A 27,274-nucleotide genomic window follows, 5' to 3' on the forward strand; every position below is an offset into this window, starting at 1 on the left:
GAACAGGTATTATTGCTAATCCATAAGCATACTTCTCCTTTACCCCAATCAAAATACAGTCACTTCAGGGCACAGCCAAAGGCTAGAGAATGGATGGACAGGTGCTCTAGGTCTGGTCTGTAAAACTTCATGAAACAGGTTTGTAACTTACATTCATAATGCCCCAAGAAAATGTCGGTCAAAGTCCTTTTATTTTTAGGTGTGCACATACTCAGGGCAGTTTGGAAACTGGAACAGCACAACGTTCTAAGCATTTGCTTCCTGACATTTAAGAAAGCCACATTTAGAATGCAGCAGGATTATCTTTCTGTGAAATTGGAACTAACAGAAAGAATTCACACAGGCAGCCAACCTTCTAGTGAATTAATTTCCAGTAACTGACGAAGGACTTCTCATTCAGAAATGGCCTTTGCCCTTCGTTCATGTTGCCCCCAGAACCAAACCTCCAATTCCACAGAATCTAGTTCCTGTTATACAAAGAGAAAAAAAGACCCTCCTCTCATGTTTACCTGTGTCAACTCCCCTCCCCCAGTTCTGCTAAATGGTTAAATTTTATGATCTTGGCCCAAAATAAAACACCAGTCTTTTTTTTTAGGATTGTGGATGCTTCCTAACTACTTTGTGGTTCTCTGTGCAGAACAGGGTTAAGAGAGGTGCAAGAAAAATCTATGTGGACTCAAGGATGCAGATGGAGATATTTTTTTGGATGGGGCCAATGTGGGAATTTGTTTCACCTGACATGTTGGCAACAGGTTTTGTTTTTCTTGTCTTTTCAATTAGCGGGTGGAGGGGAAGGGAAAGAAAAATAGATTTTCATTTGAAAAAAATTAATTAAAAGAGAAAAAAATTATCCTCTGTTGTCTCTGCTGTGCTCACCACTTTGCTAAATGTTTGTGAGATGGGAACTGAGCACCACGACACCAGAAAGATTATTCAGTGCTATGTACACAACATGATACATGAGAAGTGATGAGATTAATTCTCACACAACATGAGTTCTGTCAGAATATTAATTGCTTTGCTTAACTAACTATAGCTGGGTTCCAGAAATGGACCACCAGCAGAATTCACCATTAGGTTTGGGCTTGTCATCATCATAGGATGTTTAAAAACCTGCAAATTTTTTTTTTCTAAAAATAGGGCCATAATACTCTTACATCTTTTAACGTGAAGATACTTTAAAGACAAACCAGGGCAGGTAGCATTTGGTAGTGAAAAATATATCCTTCATAGTATACGTGCCACAACACAGTCTGGTTGCTTAATGACAACCATATTAAACTAATAACCTAGGACAGTTAGGTGGTGCAGTGAATAGAGCACCGGCCCTGGAGTCAGAAGGACTTGAGTTCAAATCCAGCCTCAGACACTTGACACTTAATTAGCTGTGTGACCTTGGGCAAGTCACTTAACCCCAATTGCCTTCCCTCCTCCAAAAAAAGAAGCAAAAACAAAAATTAGTAACCAAAAAGGGACAATGTAGAGGGGCCACATCGTATGATAAGAGAGTTCTAATGTAGGTTCTACAAGAGACTCTATTATTTTAAACTGCAGCCAAAGAGAAATTAATTAGAGCCTTTAGACATTGAGAGTCACTTTAAGTCTGGAGTCATAAATACAACAGAGTTCCTTCTTTTGTGTCACTTTGTTAAAGTCACACATGGGCAGAATTTAATTGATAACCAGATCTAATAAAAAGAACTACACGGAAAAATCTTCACCTTCATCAGTAATCTTAACGATTCCTTAGAAGATACCCATGCACTGCATAGAGTCAAGTTTTAACTCATCCATGGGTAAATAATGTCATCTGAGCTAATCCTTGTTTTTACATTTATCAGCACTTGGCAAATACTTTCTGATGACTTTCTTTGTTGATACAGGACACCCATTTTGGCTGGCCTCGATTCAGCTCCATTGTTTTCTTTGCTGAAGGGGATGAAATAAGCATTTATGTGGCATTTACTGCATACCAGGCACCGTGCTAAGTATTTTTTTTTTAATTTTAAACAAATATTATATTTGATCCTTACAATATGACTGTGAAGTAAGTGCTACTGGTTTTTGTTGCCGTTGTTCTTTTTGGAGAGGGGAAGGGAGGGCAATTGGGGTTAAGTGACTTGCCCAAGGTCACACAGGTAGTTAAGTGTCAGGTATCTGAGGTCGGATTTGAACTCAGGTCCTCCTGACTGCGCCACCTAGCTGCCCCAATAGGTGCTATCGTTATCTTCATTTTATAATTGAGACAAACCAGAGAGTAAATGACTTGCCTAGGGTCACACAGTTTTTAAGTGTCTGAGGCGTTATTTAAACATGGCTCTTATCTACTGTGCCACCAGCTGCTTCTCTATGTTGAGATATCACTCTACTAACATCACCTTAATCAATCAACTTTAGTTCTTGCTTTGCTGACATCTCTGCTCCCTATTGATTTTTCCCAGAGGCAGCAGGAAATCCTGAAAAATCCAAATATTTACTCACTCTCTCTGTTCTAGGGTACATTTGAGAGATGGTACTTTTAGGTATGAAGCAAAAGGTTTGTAGGAAGAAAGTTAGGAGGAAGAGACAATGTTTAACAATTGGGGAAGTTCCCATTCCTGTCTCCACACTTCGACATTGTTTAAAGTGAATTATAAGGGTGGCTATGTGGTGCAGTGAATAGACCCTGGAGTCAGGAGGACCTGAGCTCAAATCCGGCCTCAGACACTTAACACAAAAAGTAGCCATGTGACCTTGGGTAAGTCACTTAACCCCAATTGCCCTCCCCAAAAAAAAAGGCAAAAAACAAAAAATAAAGTGAATTATAAGAATTTGAGAAGTACATATATGCAAAGATAAGAATTAAAATACATAGTATCACTGACCTTAATAGTAGCCTTTGTTTCTGTCCAGCTACAATAGTGTGGTTATGCCCTTGTATCATCACTCAACATTGTTAAATAAATACACGCATCTTTCTAGGTAACAGTCTCTCCAGTGTTAATTTAGTTTACTTTCTGATGTTTACTAAAGTTTGCTTGGCACAAAGTACAGCATATTGCCCATACACGGTAGTGTTTATTTTTTCTGAGAGACGCCATTAAATAGAAAAGAACTCTGGGCTGGGAGTTAAGAGATAAGGGGTTTTAGGCCTCACCCTTCTGACTGTGTAACCTTGGCTAAGTCACAGTCGCTCTGGGTATTAATTTCATCACCTATTACATAAGGGAGGGGATTGGAATAATCTCTAAATTAGTTTCCAGAAGCTTAAGTTCAATGAAATGGCAAAATTCAGACCATTCTTGTAGGTTATATGAAAGTATAAGCAGTGATTAAAAAGGAGCGGACTAAGAGCAAACTTGTTAACTTCTAATTTATACTTCTTTTGCCAATTTGCTCGCCATTTGGTTGAACTGTTTCCTACTTTCACAGCGATCATAAAGGATTAATGATATATATTAAATATATATACATAGTCAATATATGTTATATTGACTGTTTTTAACATATAGTCAATAAAAATTACATAATGCATTAATGTATTAATGAATTTATACTAAATTAAATATGTATATTAAAGAATATATTAATACATTAAAGAATGATAATCTGATTAAACTCTTTAAAAACCTTAAAACACTTAGTAAATGCCAGTTATTATTATTATTAATTATTATATATATGAGGGTATGTATATGAATTTCACAAGTGGGATACTACTTCTGTTAATATTTTTCACATGAATATTTTAATCAAAGCACTAGGTCACACATTTATTCATTCTTGCTTATAAAAATATAAACAGAACTCAAATTTATGAATTTTCTAACTAGTCTTTGTTGTAAATTTTAGCCTCTGTTCAATCTATATTCAGTGTTTGGTAAAGTGCTTGGCACATAGTAGGAATCTAATAAATGCTTACTGATTCACTTACTATGGACCAACTATTTGTTGGGTATGTAGGTGAACCTGTTATTTACTGATGTGGTGAATTCTCAGTATGGGAACTTTCCCTACTAATTAGCTATACTTTTATAACTTAGAGTTTTTGAGGATGGCCGGGGGCACTGAGAACTTTCTGGTCCTAGGTCACATAGCCATGAAGTGTCAGAAGAAGGACCTGAAAATGAAGTATTTCTAATTCCATAACTACTCTGGAGATATCACACTGCCTCTCTATACATCTAATTTAATTTCTATATTTCCATTTCTAATGGACCCAGTTGCCTGAAGCAGTATCAAAGCAGCCCTATTGACTTCAGAACCTTGGTTCCTCCTGGAACCATTTATCCTGAAGTACCCTTTCATGAAGGAGCAGTAACTCTGTGTGGAAATATTCTCCCATGGCAGTAACAGCTTCTACAGACTGGAAAAGGGTATACCAGAGGAGGGTCTATTTCTCTTTGTAGTTTTACTCAAGACCAGAAAACATCCCAGTGAAAAATGGAAAGGCCATCTGAACCAAAGCATTCCCGTAAAAGACAGTGTCAAGGCTGGTTTTCCAGGGTAACAAAAACAGATGCATTTGTATACATAATTCAGTTTGGGATATTTTCAACAATCAATTTAAATATGGAAAAGGTGGTGACTGTTCCTATGAACCAACTGTTAGACAGTTACTAGTTCTGCCACCTATGAAATTTGAAAATCCACAAGGAAGAGAGACTCTTCTCATCTCAATTTGCTTGAATTCCAGAGCTGTCATCCACTTCCCTTTCCTTGAACTGAGCTCTGAACAACAGAAACTGAGACATTAGCCCATGAGGTCATGCCATATGAAACTACGGAATTTATAAATTCAAACTCATAATTGATCTTGACAACCCTACTTGCAAATACACACCATAGTAGAATCACACCAAAGGTCCATCCATGCAAAAGAGAAGCAACATGATACAGGGACACAACATCACCTTAGCACTGAGGGAGATTTCTCCCCCATGAGGCCATTCACATTCCTTATGATTACCGAGGGACTCCAAGTGACGTCAGAATGAAAATGACATCCTGCCACTTTTTGCAGCCCCCCCCAAAATTTAAAAGAACATAAAAGGAACAGTCTAGGGCTTCTCACTCCAGAGTGTGAATGCTGCTGGAATATTAATTGCTTTGATTAAAGAAACTCTCTGGGAAGGTACTAGTAAAAGATGGATTCAATTATTACACACCATCTCACTCCCCCTCAAATTTACACTAAATAAAGCAAGCAAAGAATCAGGATTTGCAATTAACAGCAAGGCATTGTGTGATTATTTTGGCTGCTTAAAAAAAATGTCAGCTGTGTTCATTCACCAGCTGCCACATTACCTATTTTAAGGACAAAAAGCAAGCAAAAATTTCCTCTTATGTTCCTCTTAATGATCGGATTAGTTTCTAGACCAGATACAAATGCTATCATGCCAAGGAACCCTTCTGAACCAGCTTAACAGAATGGGATGCGCGGCAGCTGTGAAACCAGGTTCGAATTTTTGTTTTTTGTTTTTTCTTTTTTGTTAGCAATCTGGTGGGAAATGCTGCATGTGCAGTCGGGGTTAGCAGGGCAGGATGGCAGAAGCTACAAGTCAGGAAGCCTTGAGGGTGGAAATGGGAGAATAAATCATTTCAGCAGCATTTAAAAAAAATCAAATTGCTTTCTGGAGGGCAGGGGGCAGGGAAGGCAGCTTCACAAGCAAAAAGATTAACATAAAGGGTAGGTACCAAGAGAGTCATGTTTCTCAAACACAGACGCCTGTCCGCTTTCTCCTGTGGAGAGGGGTTAAAGCTTTTAAATGAGCTGGAGTGAAAAATGCAAACTGATAAAGGTAAGAAGGACCGAAAAATGAAAGTTGGCTGGAATCAGGGATGGGTAGGGCTGGTGCTACCTCGAGCTCTCTCAGGATTCCTGACTGTCCACAGGTTTCTAAGTCCTCAAGCGCCTGAGACCAGAAATTCTCTTCCTGTTCCCCATCAGCATTGTTCTGGGCGCCTGGAAAACTGTGAACACACAGAAGAACTTGGGTTAGACTCAGCCATTTAAGTCGGCAATGTGTTTGTCCCCTGAATCAAGATTTTTACCCCTTGTTCAACATACACATATCATTTATGACAACAGAGAAATTAGTGGGGAAAAGGACTAGAAATAACTAGGAAATTCTCAGTGACATATAAGGTGTGTGTGTGTGTGTGTGTGCGTGTTTTCCTTTCACCTACTTGGGTAGCAGACAGTCCTTCAATTTTAGGGGTCCACATGGCATAAATACTGAAGGTGCATTCATCCTTACTAAAGAACAATTCGATGATTGAGCATCTGGTGAAATAAAGACCCCTTGAGAGTGGGTTGACTCTCACCCAGGAGTCAGCTTGGTACTATGGACAGAGAGCTGGACTTGGGCTCAAAGGACCTGGGTTCAAATGTGAGATCAGCTACTTCCAGTCTGTAAGCCGGGTCAAGTTATTCAAGTTATTCCTCCCCTCCCTACCCCCTTCTGCCTTTCTTTTGGGGCCTCAGTTTCCTCAACTGTGAAATGAGGAGTTTGTACTAGATGACTGGACCTACTTCTAGATGCATGATCTACTGATTCTTCCCAGTAGCATTTACCAAGGAGCCCAGCTCCTGGCCTAAACAATATGGCAGAAACCGAGGGCAGCTAGGTGGGGCAGTGAATAGAGTGTCAGGCCTGAAGTCAAGAAGATTCATCTTAATGAATTCAAATCTGGCCTCAGAAATTTACTAATTATGAGACCCTGGGCAAGTCACTTAACTCCATTTGCCTCAGTTTCCTCATCTGTAAAATGAACTGGAGAAGGGAATGGCGAACCACTCCAGTATCTTTGCCAAGAAGACCCCAAATGGGGTCACAGAGTCAGACATGACTGAACCGACAGAACAACATAAACTGAGGCCGTTGATTCTCATTCTGATTCTGCTACTAAGTTGTATCTTTGTGGACAAATCACATTATTCCTATTGGGAAGAAGATGATGAGTATCATGGCTCAAGGGTTACTGAAGTCCATCAAGAAGGCCAAATGGACAGAGCTTTGGGAGTATTCGACTTTTCCCCACCTATGTCATTCTACATAGGCCATGGGCTCCTAACATTTCCCTCTATCAAAAAAAGTAAAAATAAAAACAAATGGCCCAAAGTTAAAGCAAGCAGGTTTTAGGAGACTACATTTTTAAAAAAATGAGTCTTACTACTGAAACTCAAACTTCTAAAGACTACAGCTAGTAGTCATATCACCAAGGCATTTCAAGGGTATACATTTTCTGAGCTTTGTGTGGAGGATAAGATGATCTGAACCTGTTAGATGGATTAAAGCTATGCCTTTTTTTAAAAAATTCACTTTGCTACCATGAATTTTTGCTGAATGGTTACTGATTTGCCTTAGAACATGCATTCTTGGGGCACCAGATTGAAAAAGGAGCTCTTGACCCAAAGCACCATCCTGAATATGCCTTTGCTAACATGCAATTACTAGTGTGGACTCACTCAGTTTTAGTAAAATGGAAGAGAGAGGCAAAGGTTGCTAGACCTCTTTATAAAGTGAGGGGCTGAATTTCAGTAAGAGTCTTCACTCATGAGAATGAGTCTCATTCCTGTTCTTAGTAGATATGCTTTATTACAATTTTCTTTATTCTAGGCAAACTCTGTGGGAGTTTGGAGATAGAAGACATCCCTTCTCCTATCTCTACCCCTGAAGTGTTCTTCCTTCTCACATTAGTCTCTTAGAATGGTTAGCTTCCTTCAACGATCAGCTCCAGTGGCTTCTTCTACATGAGGGTCTTTCCTGATCCCCCCCTTATTTATTACACTTTACTCCCTAACCCCCAAATTAACTTCTATTTTATAAATATGCATATTTGTATAAGTTGTTTCCTCCTGGCAGGGACGGTTTCATTTTGTCTAGGTAGTCCCACTGTTTAGGAGAGAATCTTGCATTTTCTTCTTGGTCTATACATGTTATTTTACTGGTATAATAAAGTCCAAATTAAAAAAAATCCTTCCAATGCAGATATGCAATTTTTCAGCAACTTATGGCCTTTTAGAGTTGACTGAGGACACTGAAAAGTTGAGAGACTTACCTAGGGTCACATAATCCATCTGTACCAGACATAAAATGGAACCCTGGTCTTACCTCCAAAGGGGAAAAGGATAACCATTTATTCTTGCTCTCTAGCCACTGCACCACTCAGCCTGGCACAGAAGAGCCACTTAGTAAATGTTTGTTAAAATCAAATTACACCATACAATTGATTCTATAGAATTTATAAATTTATAAAGTTATAACTTTGTGTACTTTGCTCAACATCGTGGAATTAACCATACTGCCCTTGCACATTGTATTATAACTTTAATATTCAAGAAGCCCAAGAAATTGGGGCAATTGTGAAGAAAAGCAAGACCATGGAGAAGGATGGAAGCACAGATCTGGCCTGAATTACCAAGCATGGGGAACAGCATTGGAAGACACGGCTTTACCAACAAAAAAATCTTACCTACTAGCTGTTGGTCTTTCCCATTCATAATCGCTCAGATCTATTTCTTGGTTTAGTGTCTTGCTCGTTGGGGACAAACCACCTCTTTGTTTAGGATTCCTCCATTCAAATGCACTGAAATTGGGTCCTGAAGCCTGGAGGCCAGGGCCTAAAAATTTAAGCAAAGCATTATACTCTATTTTTGAAGAAAGAACATCGAAATGAATGCAGTCAGGTTTCTGGTTCATCTTGGCATTTTGTGGTTGTCTCTCTGCCTGTACTGTAAAAATGTGTAAAGAAACTGACCAATATGGACTGAATTTGGTAGGTTAGTATAGAATATCAAGATGAATGATAATATTAAAAATATCTCACATTTGATATCTTTGACCATCGTCTCATCTCTTACTTGATGCTTTTTCCTTCCATGGCTTCCATGCTATTCTTCTTTCCTGGATCACTTCCTGTCTATAAATGGCCTTTCCCCCCACAACTTCTGAAAGTGGAATATTCCCCAAGGTTCTCTCCTTGGTCTTGTTTAATCTCAGCATTCTCTGCCTTTTCAATTCCATCTACTCTTATGGCTTCAATGGTCAATTTTATGTTGATGACTCAAATCTATATATTTAGTCCAAATCTCACCCTTGATACATAGACTTGTATTTTCAACTATACTTGAAAAACCTTAAACATGTTCAACTTAACTTAACTTCTTCCCAAATCCTGATTCTCTTCTCCACTTCCCTATTTATGTGAATGGTACCATTATTCTCCTTGACACACATGCTTGAAAATTCAGTCATTTCCACTTCTTTTCTCATCTCCCTCCATATCCAATTAACTGGTTTTCAAGTTCTGCTGATTCTACCTGTTGAAACATTTCTTATTCATCCCCTCTTTTCTCCTCACAAAGATACCATCTTAGTACAGGTCCCTCACTATCATTTGACTGAACTCTCTTAATAGCCTCCTAATTGATTTTCCTGCTGATGTATCATGGCTTAGTGGAAGCAACACTCTAGGTGGAATCATAGCACTTGAGTTCTACAAATTCTGACTCTGCCTATGTGTCCCTGTGGCCAAGTGGCCTTGGGTAAGTCACTTAATTTCTATTCAACTCATTTCTTCATATGCGAAATGAAGAGGTTGGTCTAGAGCACCTCTAAATCTATGATACATCATCCTCAGAATACTTTTCCTTATGCAAAGGTCTGTTCTCCTCTTGAAAAATCTCTAAGGCTCCCCCATTGCCTAAAAAAAATGAAACACAAAGCCCTCAGCTTGGCAGTCAAAACAACTCTGAATGATTAGCCGCTCCTTGACCTTGTCTGTCCTTTCTTGCCTCTGCATACTTGTACAGACCATCCCCAGCTATTTTCGGCCTGCTGAAATCCTTCTCTTTCTTTAAGGTGCCATTCAGATGGCATCTCCTCCATGCCTTTTCTGAGCTCCCCGATTCAAATGACACTTTCCACAACACATTTCTCACAGCATTTTTTCTGGACCTTTCCTTTGCACTTAATCACATTTTGTCTTGGATTGTACTTATATATATATATGCTTTATCTCTGTTGTTATGTGGTCCTTGAAGGTAGGGATCATTATACCTCCAGCATTTAGCAAAATACCTTGAATATTACTGACACCTAATAATTGTTTATTTTATTTTGTTTATGTTATTAAATTAATGTTTACAACTTAAAGAAAAGATATTTTTCTTATTAAATAATTTGATACTTAAAAACCCCATGAGATTTCTTCTATTCTGCCTTAAAAGCTGTCTGATCCCACTCCGACTATGCGTGTACCTTTCCCCATTTGCCAATTCTACTTTCTATATTTATTTCCCCCATTGGAATGTAAGTTCCTTAATGCAAGGGATAGTCTTGCTTGCTTATATTTGCATTCCCAGTGCTTGGTACAGTATCTGGCATATAGTAACACTCAATAAATGCTTGCTATCTATCTATATCTACTTACCCATCCTACCGTCTATTCATACATCCAACTATCCATCCATCTATTCATCTCTCTACCTGTATACCTACCTATCTATCTATCTCATCTATCATCTGTTATCTATGTATAACACCTCTCAGAGGTAGAAGAGGAAATTTGGTCTCTAAATGGTTAAGTGACTTGCCTAAAGTCACAAAGTAAGTGGGATAGCTGAGACTATTGATGCAGTGATGAATGGAGAATACTACCAGGAGAGTAATGGTCCAACCAATAGTTATGCAGCTATTTCACAAGTGGATCGATTACAGTTAGAACAAGAGAGTATCCAAAAATGGAGAGAAGAACAAATGAAATGTCTGGAAGTCCTTGATGCTTTAGTTCTCCTTCCTACCATCACAGGGATAGGGAGAAGGACTATACCTGTGACTTCACTGATATATGGCACACACACACACACACACACTCTCTCTCTCTCTCTCTCTCTCTCTCTCTCTCTCTCTCTCTCTCTCCCTCTGTCTCCCTTTCTCTTTCTCTCCCCCCTCTCTCTCCCTCTCCCCTTTCTCTCCTCTCTCTCTCTCTCTCTCTCTCTCTCTCTCTCTCTGTCTCTCCCTTCATCTCTCTCTCTCTTCCTCTCCTTCTACCAGGGAGTACCTTCACTGCAACTTATAATCTGAGAGTTTCCTAGAGCACTGAGCAGCTCTGGGTTACATTCAGAGGTGAGATTTGAATCCATGTCTTTTTTCCTGACTCAAAGGCTAGTTTTCTATCTACTATGCCATGCTCCCCCTTTCTACTACAATATCTCTCTATAAAGAAATAGTGTGGATGGAGTCCAGAAGACTTGGGCTCAAATCCCACATCTTACTTTTATATTATTTATAGGGAAGGAAATCTCAGTCCAATCACTTTTGAGTCAGTGTTTACTTCACCAAAGTTGGTACTACAGTCAACAGTCAGAATCTAGAGACTTAATAGGAGGAGATCAAGTCTTAAATTCATTCCAAGCAAGTTGGTTAGGAAGAACATGATAACATATGTGTACATACTTGAAAAACTGTAATGCATAATACATTATTATTCTATTTGAAAACTGGTCGTCTACTACTACTACTACTACTTATATTGCTGCTGTTAGAAAGGAAGGCATCTAAATCTTTCCTCTACACAGGCTCTGATATACCTTAAATTTGATTAAGAACAAAATGGCAGAAGATGTAAGCTTTCACAGGTGTATTTTTCTTTCATCATACTGAATGAGGCCTACCGATCTTACAGATCATAATTAATGCCAGAATTATTATTACATGCACAATATGCTGTGCTGAGAGACACACACACACATACTAGGAATGGCTTTCTTATTTAAATTTTGTCCTCTATGATGCACTAAAGTTAAACACTTCTGGAATCATGGAGGGCGGGAGCTATCCACAAATCTCGGTGACTATGCATTAGGGAATTAATCAGGTACATATACAAGAGTACATGGGGCCAAATCTCTCTAACATTTTTTGCTCTAATGTCCCCCATCACAACTGCCATAAATACAAAGGGGGTGTGTTAGAGCTAGTGTCTATCTTGCTTACCAATAGTCTAAGAAAAGTACAGTACCCAAAGGGTAACAGTCCTCCCATCCAAGATTTTGGTGCCAAGGCCTAGGGTACAGCTCACTGACATACTCTGAAAGATTTCCTTATTAGCCTTCAGTCTGGTGAGTCATACTTTATAACAATGCAGAAGTTAGGAAATATTTACAGTTCAATATTTCATCCTTTTTCTCTGACAGCAGCAGAAATGTGATTAGCTGGCTGGTAAGAAGCCGCGTGTGTGATGAATGTGTAGTTTGCCACCTACGAGGCTGAATTATACTTCACTCTGAGCAGCCTCTCCTCCAGAAGAGAAATAATAGGGGTATAATAACTATAGGATGTTCCTAGTCTATAGGCAAGGTTACCTGTTTTGTCCTCTGAGCTAAAAAGAGAACTGTGTACAATCCAATTTCTTGTGCTAGAAAAGGGGTTAAGGAAGGCCCACCCCCTTTTTATTGGCTTGTTAAACACTTCAGGAGCCCCCTTCTGAGATTAGCACTGAAACTAGTGCAACCATTTAGCCTCATTGGGTATCCCCCAACAAAAGCATGATGTGCAATTCCCAAGTCCTGAAGAAACTCTAACTTGTAAAGACTGGGTAGTTGAATGAAAGAGTCTGCTTTAATTTGTTCTAGTAGGCTGGGCAAGAGCTTACACACGGGTCAGTATCAACTCATCACAGCTGCTCGGGAAAATATCTCCAAGTACTTACCAAATATATAACAGTCTGCACCTTTTCCAGAGCACTTTTAATGTAATGGCATCACTAAATGATGAGAAGTATCTTTTTTTTTGCCTTTTTTTGGGAGGGCAGTTGGAGTTAAGTGACTTGCCCAAGGTCACACGGCTAGTTTTTGTGTTAAGTGTCTGAGGCCAGATTTGAACTCAGGTCCTCCTGACTCCAGGGCTGGTGCTCTATTCACTGCACTACCTAGTCGCCCCCAAGTGATGAGAAGTATTAAAGGGGTGAGTGTCAAGATTAAATCATACCCAGGTATAGAATTGTCACCTGAATTCAGTGGCAGAAAATCTAGTTGCTATTTCTAGTTATTTGTGTCTCTGTTAGAGGTTGTATTTCATTAGGTGGGAAGAGGACAACAGTAACCTCCCACATAAAAGGTCTCCAGTGTAGCAGATGAGTCAGAAAAAGGTATGGCTGATACTAAAGCTTACATCTCTAATTACTGATCTCTGCCTCCAATTACCTCCGATTTACCCTGCACCTATCTTGTGTATATATCTATGTGTGTGTGTGTGTGTGTGTGTGTGTATTTACATGCCTCCCCAATGAGGAGAGCTCCTTAAAGTCAGGGGATGTTTTTTCCTTTTATTTTTTTGTATTCCCATTGCTTAGCAACAGTGTCCAGAACATAGCAAACATTTATCAATGCTTGCTAACAAAGTAACTGTCTCCCACTTGATACCCTTCTTAGGCATATCATACCCTTTCTGTATTATGGCTTTGTTTTCTAAAGTTGTCTCTCCTCATTAAACAATAATTTAGAAAAAGAAAACAATGATTTAGGAAAAGAAAACATACAACATTTGTGTAAAATAAATTCTTATAGTGGCAATGTCTAAAAATGTTTGCCATTTTAAGTTAATCATCTCTGTAAAAAGAGAGATCTCTTTGGTCCTCTCAGATAGTGGGTTTGTTACTATACAAACTGCTGCCTAAATTCATTCTGCAGAATTTCGTAGAACTTTTCCTTCCCAGTTTCTTCTTCATTGATAATGCTACTGAACAGAAAAGGACCAAACATTCTGAAGCACTCCAGAAAAGCCAACCCCTTCCAGGTTGACACTAATCCCTTTGTCATGATTCTTTGGGGTCCTGTGTTCAAGTTCTGAATTCACATAGGTTTACATCCATCCATCTAATATTTCTTTAATTTCAAAAGGATTCTGAGAGAATTTGTCAAATGTCTTATAGAAGTTAAAATATATTAAGAACTACAATGTTCTCTTGTTCTACCAGTATATTGACTGTCGAAAAGGGAAACTGAGGATAGGGTGGTGAGCCACTGTCCCTGTGAAATCTTAAGGATCACAACTTCCTTCTCTAAATACTTGCCAACTGTATTTTCTACAACTGATTCTAGAATTTTGCCAGGAATTAACATTAAGTTCGCTGGCCCATAGTTCAAAGAATCCACATCTTTGAAAACCAAGATATTTGCCCGTATCCAATCTTGTTGTCCCTCTTCTCTTATCGACGAGTTTTCAAACATCACAGAGAAGCGTTCAACAATCAAATTTGAAAGCTCTTTTATTGACTTAGACTTTGGTTCGTTGGAGGCAAGATACTTGAATTGAGGAAAACTAGACGTTTCTCTGCCGTTTTATAATCTAATCACTAAAGGGAAGTGACTTGAATTAAGGAAAACTAACTTTCTTCTACCATTGTATAATCTAATGACTTATCTCAGGTTTCATTTTCCTCCTAGCCTTTTGCATTTTAATTCCATTGGCAGAGAAAACAGTTACCTAGCTCTGCTTACTTGGTTCAAGCACAACAAGTGTAAACTCTCTTCCCTATGATAGACCCGTGGATAACTGAAGGATGGATGTGCAATTTACCAAGTCTTTTCGCCCCCAGACTAAACATCAATTTCTTCAACTGACATGGCATAGTATGGAATAATTTTTTTTTTTGCTTTTTGGAGGGCAGTTGGGGTTAAGTGACTTGCCCAAGGTCACACAGCTATTTTTTTGTGTTAAGTGTCTGAGGCCGGATCCGAACTCAGGTCCTCCTGACTCCAGGGCTAGTGCTCTATTCACCGCGCCACCTAGCCACCCCAGTATGGAATCATTTCGACAATCTATTTGCACTTCTCTGGATATACTCTAGTTTGTCCATGGCCTGCCTAAGATGTGGCACCCAGAACTGGAAGTGATATTTCAGATGTGAACAGGGCAGGACTCTTACTTCCTCTATTCTAGGCATTATGACTCTGGTAATGTAGCCTGCAAATGCACTGTTATTGTGTTTGTCCCTCATTCTCGAAGAGGACCATGACATCAGGGAGACAATGACATGACTTGCAGTTGACTTTTGATTTGAGTGAGGGAGGGCTGAACTGGCTGTCATAGACACTCATGACTCATTAAGCTTCCATTTAAACTAAAATCTCAGTTGTTGTTTTTTTAAGCAATTGGGGTTAAGTAACTTGCTCAAGGTTACACAGCCAGTTATTTCTGGGTGTGGTGCTGAGTGTCTGAGCCTGGATTCAATCCCAGGTCATCCTGACACTGGAGCCAATGCTCTTACTCGCTGAGCCACCTGGCCACCCCTAAGCAATTGGGGTTAAGTAACTTGCTCAAGGTTACACGGCCAGGTGTTAAAATCTCAGCTCTTTTTCTCATTAACTGCTATATAGGCATGCCCCTGTCATCCTAAATGTGTATGGTGGATTTGTTTAGAACTCAAGTAGAGGACTTTACATCTATCCCTACCTGATTTCAGCTTATTAGATTCAGTCCACCATTCCAGCGCTATTTAGGTCCCTTTGGATCTCAAAGTTGCCATCACAGGTATCGGTACCAACTATTCCTCCCAGATTATGTCACCCGAAAATTTGCTAACTGTGAACTCATCTCTGCTTTCATCCAAGTCATTGATTAAAATGTACACAATAGGGCTGAGGATATATCCCTGTGGAGATATCCTTCTCTTAAGGTCAGTGCTAATCAATTAATCATTGATCTTTGCGCCCAGCCATTAGACAAGGTCTGAATCCATTTAACTGTACTATTATCGCTATTACTTCTCATTTCATCCACAAGGACAGCACGAGACCCCTTTGCAAATGCTTTTCTAGAATCTAGGACTACAATATCCTGTTTCATTCCCTTTTATTATCCTAGTATCATCACTTAATGAACGCCTGCTATAAGAATCCCTTTTCAGATGATCACAACCTATCATTTTAATAGAAGGTTCCAGAATTTTGTCAGCAATCAAAGTCCAGTTCACAAGTCTGTAGTTTTCAGATTTCCCTTCTTTAGAAAACTGGAACATTTTCTTTCTCTCCAATTTTGTGAAAACAGCTCCTGTTCTCTGATATTTTTTCAGAGGTCACTGACTATGGTGTAAACAATCACATCTGCAAATTTTTTGGATACCTAGAGATATGTAGCTTGTTAGACCTGGTGACTCAAACTCACAGAGCACAGGTTTGCACCCCTGCAATCTCCTCCCTTTTCCTTTGCTTATCATTTTTATTCCATATGAGGTAGTCTGAAGATCATTCTCCCTTGTAGGGAAAATGAAACAAAATGGTTAGTTGAGTCCTTAATTTTTTCTGTAATCATCTGTTAACCATAGACTCATTTACTCTAATCAGCAGATATATTCTTTCTCTAATATTCCTGTTGATGTCCATAAAGTTTTTTTTTTTGGAGGGGGGAGGGTAGGGCAATTGGGGTTAAGTGACTTGCCCAAGGTCACATGGCTACTTTTTGTGTTAAGTGTCTGAGGCCGGATTTGAACTCTGGTCCTCCTGACTTCAGGGCCAGTGATCTATTCACTTACTCTATTCATGCCCCTATCCATAAAGTTTTAAAAAGATCTTTTTGTCACTTTGGATTTGTTACTGGCTTTAGTTCTGAGTCAGTTCCTGACATTATTTTTACAGGACTACGCTGTGTGTGCATTCTTAAGTACCTGCCCTTGCTTCCATCTTCTCTAGGTTTCTTTAAAAAAGATCTCTTGGTCATAAATTTCCTTATGCATTCATATTAGTCCTTTTAGACAGCTTTCCTTTCTTGGTGGAATTAGGTGTTTCTCATCAGAGTGTCATTCCTGAGAACTTTCCAACCTTTTTGGGTTGGCTTCTGTAGAATTTTAGGCTGTGGTATCCTTCCTCTTTTTTCTTGAAATCTGCTTTTTCAAAATCCAACTGTAATGTGAGGCTAAACTAGCCTTTTCCCAAAATTTCCTGCCAGCAACTAGTTTCTCCTTGTTTTGTTTTTGTTTTTTGGAGGGCAATTGGGGTTAAGTAACTTGTCCAAGGTTACACAGCTAGTTTTTTTGTGTGGGTGTTAAGTGTCTGAGACTGGAACCGAACTCTGGTCCTCCTGACTCCGGGGGCTGGTGCTTTACTCACTGCACCACCTAGCCACCCCTAGTTTCTCCTTGTTCATGTCCAGAATAGCAAGTCTCCTTACTGCTTCTCCACTTTTTGAAGGACAAAATGAACATTAGACAGGTCAAGAAGGTATCACATTCTCTGTTTCTGGCTGGAATAGAGCTCCAGTAAATATTTGGATAATTTAAGCCTACCATCATTATTATAAGATGCCCCTACCTAGGTTATTTCTTTCTCTAACTCTTCATATTATTTTTCTATCTGTCCAGGTAGTAAATAGCATCATTTTTGTTTTTCCTTCCTCTGATCCTCACCCAAATACTGTCTACCATAACTCATATAATCAACAAAATTTCATTAAATAATATTCATAAAGCACTTGACATAGAGCTTGGCACCTAAGAGGTGCTTAAAAAATGCCTATTCCCTCCCTCCATACTTCTCTCTTTTGGTTCATGGATTTCCTTCCAAGTATATGTTCCTAATATCCAATACTATTCTACCATCCCTTTAATCTATTCTGTCTCTTTCAAATAAAATACACCTTCCTATAGCCATAGTCTGGTCCAGACTTCATTTGGAGTCCACAGACATTGGTTCTGTGGATAGATTTCAGGAGGACCATGAACTTGAATGGGAAAAATTACATCTTTATTTTCACTCGACCCTAACTAAAATTTAGTGTGTTCTTTAATTATGAATGCTAGCAACAAAACAATATTATGAGAAGGGGTCTAAAGGCTTTACTAAGCTGTCAAACTCTATGTATGACATGCAAAAAAAATTAACAATGAACCTTTGCCCATCCTACCATGTCTTAGATAGCCATGAAATGGAATTTATCTCTTAATCCTTAGATATCTATTTTACTATGTTTATTATCTATCATTGTGCATTAGTGTATAGACTGAAGTCCTGACTTTACTGCTATATTCTTGGATATTATTTTCTGTCAATTAGCGGTCCTCTTCACAAACATTCTTCCTATATCATAGCGGTCTTTGTGGCATCTGCTAGGTAAATATATATGGACTATTTTTTCTCTTTCCCTTCATTTTCACTTTACTTCCTAATCCCCACTTTTCTTCCTGATTAAAATAAGTTACTACATTTTCAGAATTCAACATTAAAAGTCTTCTCAATCGTTTTAAGCGGTTTTATAGTTTTAGCACATGGGATCTTTTGTATCCTTTCTCTCAACTCTGAAATGTATTCTCCTAAAATTTCCATTATAGGTCACATCCTGTGTTGACATTTTTGTCTTTATCACAGACGTGAAGATGACATGTCCTCCTCCTATGGCTTTACTAACCAGTTCTTCCTTCTTAGTCAAAATCAGGTGTTTCTCCTTATTATTTCCTCTACCTTTTGAAAGATGAAATTATCTTCATTTGCTTTGCTTTTAGTGGAGAGAGACCTCCAAAAGCTTTAGTTTCCCTACATAGCTATGCCTCCGTGCTCATTTTGGGACCTCTTTCGAGAACCTTTCATCCAAATCCTTCAGCTGGCAAAGTGGGCCTTAGTATAATCCTACTGCTATATGGTTTCTGCTTCTCTTTTCTTTGATCCTTACCCAAATTCTCTCTTTTATACTTCCCATTTCTAGTTTGTGAATTTCCACACCTGTGCTTAACCTCTGACTCTAATTCCTTGCCTTCTAATAATGATGATAATAACAATCTAGCATTTGCCTTCTAATAATGATGATAATAATAATCTAGCATTTATATAATGCTTTCAGGTTTGCAAAGAGCTTTACAAACGTCATTTCCTTTGATCCCTATAGCAATCCTGGGAGGGAGGTGCTACACTTTATTTTACAAATGAGGAAACTGAGGCACGGTGAGATTAAGTGATTTTTCCAGGGTCACACAGCTAAGAAATGTCTATACTCCCGGATTTTAACTCAGCTCTTCCTGATTCCAAGTCTAACACTCTATTTATCCACTGTGTTATTCAACTGCCTCTAATTTGCCTTCTATCTTATCTGTTACTCTGTTTTTGTTTTTGCTTTTTTTTTTTGAGGGGGGAAGGCAGGGCAATTGGAGTTAAGAGACTTGCCCAAGGTCACACAGCTAGTAAGTGTTAAGTGTCTGAGACCAGATTTGAACTTAGGTCCTCCTGACTCCAGGGCCGGAGCTCTATTCACTGTACCACCTAGCCACCCCTATCTGTTACTCTTAAGTAAGTTATGAGTTGTATTACACCAAGTTTAAAAATCCCCCCCCCCCCAATGTGATTCCTCTGGTCCCTATTCCTCTAATAATAGTACCTCAGGAGGACAGACTATAAGCTTCTTGAGATCAGGGATTTTTTTTTTTTTTTTACCTTTTTTGTATCTTTAGCACTTAGCATGGGGCAAGGCCCTTAATAAATGCTTGTTGACTTAACTTGGTTTGACTTGATAAGGAAATGAAACTTTCAGCAGCTCTACTACCACAGGGGGTATATTACCAAAACTCAACTTTTACCTGACAGCATTAGCTTACTTAGCTCTTAGAGGAAAATGACCATTTAACAACTGAGAATTTCACAGTCTGGACCATGATTGCCTTCCTGTAAAATGAATATAACTGGCTTAGAGATCAAGCTGAAGGAGGACTAATCTCTAAATTTTTGCATAACGAAGGTCCAGCCATCAGTAAAGTTTTCTGGCTGGCCAATGGTTCTTGGTTCAAGTGAATCCACTCATGGATTTCTGCCCTGAGAGTTCTTTTTTTTTTTTTTTGCTTTTTTCTGGAGGGCAATTGGGGTCAAGTAACTTGCCCAAGGTTACACAGCTAGTATTTTTGTGTGGGTGTTAAGTGTCTGAGGCCAGAACTGAACTCAGGTCCTCCTGACTCTGGTGCTGGCGCTTTACTCACTGCCCCACCTAGACGCCCCTCCTGAGGAGTTCTAATCACACAAGGTCAAGGTAGTCTTTGTAGCCTTATGGGTAGTGGGGGTCTCTGCAAGATGAGCCACACTAAGCCACATCAAAAGAAAAGATTAGACTTAGTCTTTTTTTCAAAGTACTCACGAGATATGCACCAAATCTCAGGCTAGGCTGTCATTTGACACTATGCGTCACCTAGCTAATGCTAATGAGGTGGGATAACATAAGTCAATGAACTAAAGTCAATCTCAATAAATATCTCAATAAAACTCAAACTTCTCTCTGGTTCTTCAAAATCTTTTTTCTCTTAAACCTTCAGGAGTTTCTAACAAACAACAAAATTAGCTGATTTGAATTTTACTTGCTTTCCTCCCTTTTCCCATTCTCCAGGGGAGATACCAACAAATACGCTATGGTGAAATTGTTGTTGTTTAGTAGTTGCCATCTCCTTCTTCAGCTCATTTTACAGATGAGGAAACTGAGGCAAACAGGGTTAAGTGACTTGCCCACAAGAAGTCTTCCTGACTCCAAGCCCAGTCCTCTAGCTCACCACCTAGCTGCTCCTACAAAGTCAAACACACACATATACATGTATATATTTGTATATGTATACATATGTGTAGATATATACATAGTATACACAGTCTATACATATATGTATAGGGACAAATAGGTAGGATGGGGCAGCCTGGTGGCACAGTAGATAGACTGCTGGGCCTGGAGTCAGGAACTCATCTTCCTGAGTTCAAATTTCATCTCAGACACTTACTAGCTGTGTGACCCTGGGCAAGTCACTTAAGCCTGTTTGCCTCAGTTTCCTCATATGCAAAATGAGCTGCAGAAGGAAATGGAAGTCTCTTTGTCAAGAAAAATCCTAAATGGGGTCACATAGAGTAGAACATGACTGAAATGATTAAACAACAGCAGCAGATAGATAGATAGATTCATAGATAGATAGACTGATTTATAGATTCATAGATAGAGTAACCATGGGCTTTGTAATGACTATGCCATATTTCAGGACTTTCTTTACTGGGGAGCAGGACAATGGAGTTACACAATAATGAGACAATTATAAAGACTTTTGAGGCTCAGGGCTGCTTGACATACCAATGATCCTTTCCGAGTAAACTCAATCTGAATTTGGAGATGCCTGTAGCTGCCAGAAACCACTGAATCAGCCTTGATCACCTCGAGGGCAACCTTGAGCAGAAAACGACTCAAGACCTTGCTTGGGAATTTCTAAATATCCTGCTCCCTGGCTTACTGTGTTTACAGATGTCTTCTCCCTTAAAAGGCATCCCATTCCCCTCCCCACGAGAAAAGCCTCCAGCAGCTATAATATCTCACCCTTGTTCACTATAGATCGATAGATTGATTGACAGACTAATGACAGATAGACATTCAGACAGAGAGACAGATAGATAGATAGGTAGACAGACAGACAGATAGATAGATAGACAGATGGACGGACGGACGGATGGATGGATGGATGGATAAAGTCAGCTTTATTTATGAATACCAGTGATGTGTCTGGCTTGGTAAAAGGTGCTGAATTAGGAAGTCTAGCAATCTCCCTTCCATAGATCCTTGACCTAAATCAGGATGGACAAACGACCAGCAGTTTCACCACCACCACTACCGCCACCGCCACCACCACACACACACACATCCAGGGGACCAGTGAAGCACACTAGCATGCCAAAGTATTTCCTGCAAATGATTAATTACTAAACAACTGAATACACGGGCTAAGCAGGTATAAGATCATCAGTCTCAAAATGGAATTCATTCACACATTTAAAGAAACACTTTTCCTTAGCCCTTGATGCAGCTAGAAATGCTTTGATATTCCTATGTTGCATTTAAAAAGTTGAGGGAATACTCCATGTTTCACTCCTGCCGAAGCTTTCCTTTAGGGATCAGCTTGATGCTGTTTTGTGTGTTTATGTCCTGTCTTCCCACCCATTGGGCACAGACTGAGTTTTCACATAGATTGGTTTTATATGCTACCTGGCACAATTACAAGGTCTACAAAGGAAAATCATAGTATTTATTTTTTTAAAAAAAATTATTACTACAAAATAATCCAATAATGATTATTCAGAGCTGTAACCTCATGTTCCAACTCTAATTCCCAAGAAGGCAGGAATGAATGGGTAACAAATCACCAGCTAATCTCTCATGCACACCTTCAGCACTTACCAATACATCTTTAAGGAAAGCAGGCTAAAAAGAAAAAAAAATTGGGTCCATCACCAGCAAACCACTTCAAATGCATGCCCTGCTTCATATTAATCTAAGCTTGAAGGACCAGCTATATGAATCGAACCCCTTGGATAGCAGTACATCAACTGAGAGCCTATTAGCATTTGATAAATGTTCACAACTTCTCAGCATCTGGAAAGAATAAACCCCTAGGTCTGCTCAGTGAGGGCTTCAGCCTCATGGGGCTGGAAGCACAGTTGGACCAGGGCAGACACTAAGTCTGAAATCAAAGGAGATACTCTTGGAAGAGCAGGGGATGAGGATGGGAGGAAAGTGAGCTGCAAAGATGACCACTTCTCTGCTCCCCATTCCAAACCCTGGGATGTACCTTGACTTCCATAGCTGGTATCCATACCAGAGCTATCCCATGATTCAACAGCACTGTCCACGCTGGGTGCTGTACCGCAGTAAATGTCGGAGTGTTTGCCTGGTTTCTGTGGAGTAGATGTTTCATCCTCTACATCACTCAGCTCACTTAAATGACTGGGAACGGGGAATTTCTTGGGACTTGATGCTGAATGGACTTTAAAGACAGGAAATTAATTTAAGCTTCATAGCAAGGTTAAAGGAAAAGAAAAAGTTACTCAATTCTCTCTTGGCTAAGAACAAAGGACTGGAAAGTCATTTCCCAAAAAGTATACACACAAATGCACACTTGGACATTGTTTTTGAAGGGAAGAAACACGGGGGTAGTCATTAGCTGTCTGAGGAACACTACCATAGTTCTAGTTACACTCACCATCTGTCTGCTTCTTAATTTTCAAGGTGACAGTCTCTCCTGCCATCTGTAACAAATGGATGGCTTCACTCAAAGGTTTTCCCTTCAAGCTACTGCTGTTGATGGCTAGGATTCGATCGCCAATGTGGATTGCACCCGTTCTGAAACAACAAATAAAACTTATTGGAAAGGTAAATATAGCACCAGCTCTTTCCCCTGAAGCAATTCCTTGACACACTTCAGAAAATCATAAAAAACACAGGGCTAGAAGAGACCCCTAGGGGGTCTGCTCATCTATTTTCTTCCAAGGCAATTGATAAGGGAGAATTGATTCTATTGGACACTTCTTTTTGGTTTCTAGCATTCAAAGAAAATTAGAGAAAGGTTTTAACTATTACCCAGAATTCCAAGACTTTTCCCAAAGAGCCAAAAAAAATTTTTAAGCCTAAGGAAGCAAGTAATAAATCAAGAAATAAGTAAGACAACACTTACCTAACAGTGTAATTTTTCCCCAAGGATTTTAAATGTTTTGTGAAGAATCGATATCCCTATTCTATAGAAGTAGACTATTGGACAGCTGCTGATGGGAAGTCTTACTCCAGGAGATACACAGAGAGCCACTCCTGTAAAGGTTTTTGGGTTTATGATTCCCAGAATTGCAGACTCACTACGTCATGCAATTCAATTCAATGAATATTTATTAGGTGCCTATTATGAGCTGGGGGTACTATGCTAAGTGCTGGGGATACAAAAAGAGGAAAAAGTCCCTGCCCTCAAGGAGCTTACAATCTAATGGGAGGAGACAACATGCAAACAAATATACATGACGCAAGTTATATATAGGGTAGACAGGAAATGAAAAGAGGGAAAACACTGGAATAAAGAGGGGTTAAGGGGACAGCTAGGTATTGCAGTAGATAGAACACTGGCCCTGGAGTCAGGAGAACTGAGTTCAAATCTAACCTCAGACCCTCATTAGCTGTGTGACTCTGGGCAAGCACTTAGCCCTGACTGCCTCCAAAGTGGTGGGAAAACAGAGAGATTAAGGCTTTCTGTAGAAAGTGGAATTATAATTGGGATTTAAAGGAAGCCCAGAAGATCAGTCGTTAGAATAGAGGAAGAAGGCTATTCCAGGCATGGGACAAGCAGAGAAAATGCTCAGAGTTAAGAGATAGTGTTCTTCTTTTGGATTAGCAATTTGGAGCTAGAATTTTGAGTCTAGCTAAGGTACTACTTACATAATCATATAGAGTTCTTTTTTTAGGCTGCCACCTTCACAGGTCACAACCCAATTCTGCATTGATCACTGAAAAGGCAGTGAAGGCAGTTTAGTTTCTAAAAATACCCAATCTTCTTTTATAGTTACCATATAGGAAAGCTGACTGTTCACTGGAATGAACAGCCTGAAGGTTAAGAGCTATAACATTCAAAATTCACCATGAAAAATAATTTTCAGATCTAAAAGATGAATTGAATATTTCCTAACGACAGTGATAATTTTAAGTGTATAGAAGAGAAAGGGATAAGACTGGACTCTGTGCTAGGGCAGCTAGGTGGTGCAATGAATAGAGCACCAGCCCTGGAGTCAGGAGGACCTGAGTTCAAATCCTCAGACACTTAACACAAAACTAGCCATGTGACCCTGGGCAAATCACTTAACCCCAACTGCCCTCCAAAAATTAAAAAAAAAGACTGGACCCTGTGATTTCACTGGGATAGGGAACTCCCTGGTGAGGACAGACTATGGAATATATGAAAATGCTATTATTTTTTTTTAAAGCAATTGGGATTAAAGTAACTTGCTCAAGGTTACATGGCCAGTTATTTCTGGGTGTGGTGCTAAGTGTCTGAGCCCAGATTCGATCCCCAGGTCATCCTGACACTGGGGCCGGCTCTCTTACTCTCTGTGCTACCCGGCCGCCCCAGAAAATGCTATTACTGTGCTTGAGACAGTACATACATATACATGTATATATTAATATGATTCTGTTATATGGCTGTACAGGACAGGTTACAATTTTTTTTTTTTTTAGTGAACTGAAATGAAAACTTGATTTCATTCATTTTGCTATTTGGTATGAGGGGATAGCAGCTCACATTTATATAATGCTTTAAAATTTGCAAAAAAAAAAACTTGTTATACATAAAGGAAGGGAACAAGTGTCTATATAGCACCTACTATGCACCTGTGCTAAGTGCTTTGCAAATACCTCATCTGAACTTCATAACTAATAAACAGGTACTATTGTATCATTATCTCCACTTCATGGTGAAGGGAAGACAATAAGGATTTATCTGGTACCTGCTATGGTGCAGAAACTGTGCTCAGTGCTTTACAAACATTACCTCAATTGATCCTAACAACAGTCCATTGGGGCAGGTGCTGTTACAATCCCCATTTTACAGATGAGGAAATGGAGACTCAGCAGAGTTCAATGATTTGCCTTTGGTTACACAGCCAGGAAGCGTCAGAGGTAGGACTGGATCCCCGATCTTTCTGACATCAAGTCCAACTTTCTATCTACTATGTCTGGCCAGGCTGGAAATTCAGACATGTCACATGAAATTTTTTTTCTTTTTGTATTTGTCTGCATAGTAGTATTAGTAGTATTGGTCTATGACACACTATCCGTGTTTGCCAACACTGTATATATGGTGGCACTCCTTAGTTGCCAATGTCTACTTTTAAGACACGTTAGCTTATCAGAATGACTGGAAAAGAGGCACAGATAGAATACAGAATGTGGAGTCAATCAATCAATCAATAAATATTTATCAAGAGCCTACTATGTGCCAACCATCGTGCTGAGCACTGGGGATACAAGACCAAGCAAAACTAAATAGATTCTGCACTTGGTGGTTCATCTACAATTCATCTTTAATAATATGTTGGTATTATTCACAATCAATGCACTCTAGACTCCTCCTGGCCCCTAACAGGTCAGTGGATGACTTTTTAAAAGCCCTTCAATTTTAATATTATCTTAAGTAAAACCCAATTGGAAATGTAAACCTTCTGGGTCTGAGAGTAGAAGGGAAGAAACCACAGGACTCATTCTTGAGTGAGCAAGAAGATTTCTAGATTGTTGTCTTCCATTAGTTTCAGTATTAGTGTCTGGGAGCCTTAAAACACCTCTGTATTAGACCACTCATAGTAAGCAGGCAGAAAAGGATTAGGATTTGAGAACTGGATGGAACTCTTGGAAATCATCTCCTACAATACTGTCGTTTTAAAGATGGGGTAATGGTGGAGCATCTAGGTGGTGCAGTGAATAGAACACTGGCCCTGGAGTCAGGAGGACCTGAGTTCAAATCCAGCCTCAGACACTTAACGCTAACTAGCTGTGTGACCTTGGGCAAGTCACTTAACCCCAATTTCCCTGCTTTTCCCCCTCCAAAAAGATTTTTTAAAATGGGGAAATGGAAACTCAGTGGTGCAAAGCAGTTCACTCAAAGTCACACAGATGGATTAGGAGGGAGGAAAACCTAGAAGACAAACTGGGGAGATGTCCGAGCCCATGGAATAGCCTAGCGCTCTCTATGTACAAATCATAACTCCCAACCTTGAAATCCCTAAGAATTCGGTTCTCTGACACTTTTTCACAATTTCCTTATGGTACAATAGTATTTCTTTATATTCATATACTATAATTTGTTCAGCCATTGTTGGATAAGGCCAGTGTGGAAATCTGTTTTACTTGACTATATATCTATCTATATCTATACACACACATACACACATGTATGAATGTATGCATATGCATATACAATATGGAAATATACTATATCTATATGTAAATATAATATATGTATATGTGTATTTGTATGTATACATACATATATAATTTTATTTTTCAAGGGAGTGGGGGAAATGGAGGGAAGAGAAAGGAAATTAATTTAGAAAAAAAAGAATTCAGCTCTCTCCATGGGTCCAAGGAACAGCAACGACAAATGCCAGTGTTTTGTACAGAGCTTTCAGATTTGCCTATTGCTTTACATGTTATTTAATTTGATCCTCATTACAACTCTGATGTGGGTGCTATTATTATCCCCATTTTACAGATGAAGAGACTGAGGCACAGAAGAGACTAAGGGACCTGTCCACTGTCACAGACCCAGGTAAGTGTCTGCAGCAGAATTAGAACTTGGATGTAGACTGATCTGTTTGTGTATTCTCGCACAGCCCCAAAAGCACTCATTTAGTCCTTGGGGATGCCTGAGAAATTGCAGGAAGAAATGGTCAGTCTCGTTAGGAACTTCAGAATCCACCCCATACCACGCATTAACGCTGTCTGTCCAGGGATCTGAGGGGCTCAGCAGCTAATGAGCTGAGGGGAAG

The 27,274-nt window shown here is 39.4% G+C and overlaps 1 protein-coding gene and 1 long non-coding RNA gene across 2 annotated transcripts in view; one reads left to right on the forward strand and one right to left on the reverse strand.

Annotated features, from left to right (window-relative positions):
* The window catches only part of GRIP1 (glutamate receptor interacting protein 1), a 243,127-nt gene that overhangs the window by 33,792 nt on the left and 182,061 nt on the right, over positions 1–27,274 (reverse strand). Inside the window, exons 16-19 of the mRNA XM_069080983.1 lie at positions 22,957–23,096; positions 22,546–22,740; positions 8,458–8,605; positions 5,841–5,952 (exon numbers count right to left, since the gene is read on the reverse strand). Of these exons, the coding sequence (XP_068937084.1) occupies positions 5,841–5,952; positions 8,458–8,605; positions 22,546–22,740; positions 22,957–23,096 (595 nt within the window). The remainder of the gene's footprint in view (positions 1–5,840; positions 5,953–8,457; positions 8,606–22,545; positions 22,741–22,956; positions 23,097–27,274) is intronic.
* The window catches only part of LOC138155759 (uncharacterized), a 99,163-nt gene that overhangs the window by 22,938 nt on the left and 48,951 nt on the right, over positions 1–27,274 (forward strand). The window contains exons 2-3 of the long non-coding RNA XR_011166983.1: positions 22,983–23,126; positions 26,998–27,054. This is a non-coding gene — a long non-coding RNA (uncharacterized lncRNA). The remainder of the gene's footprint in view (positions 1–22,982; positions 23,127–26,997; positions 27,055–27,274) is intronic.

This window comes from Petaurus breviceps, unplaced genomic scaffold, assembly GCF_028583685.1.
Source record: "Petaurus breviceps papuanus isolate PSGF00001 unplaced genomic scaffold, PetGlider_PUasm1.0 154, whole genome shotgun sequence".
In the NCBI taxonomy this organism is placed as follows: Eukaryota; Metazoa; Chordata; class Mammalia; order Diprotodontia; family Petauridae; genus Petaurus; species Petaurus breviceps.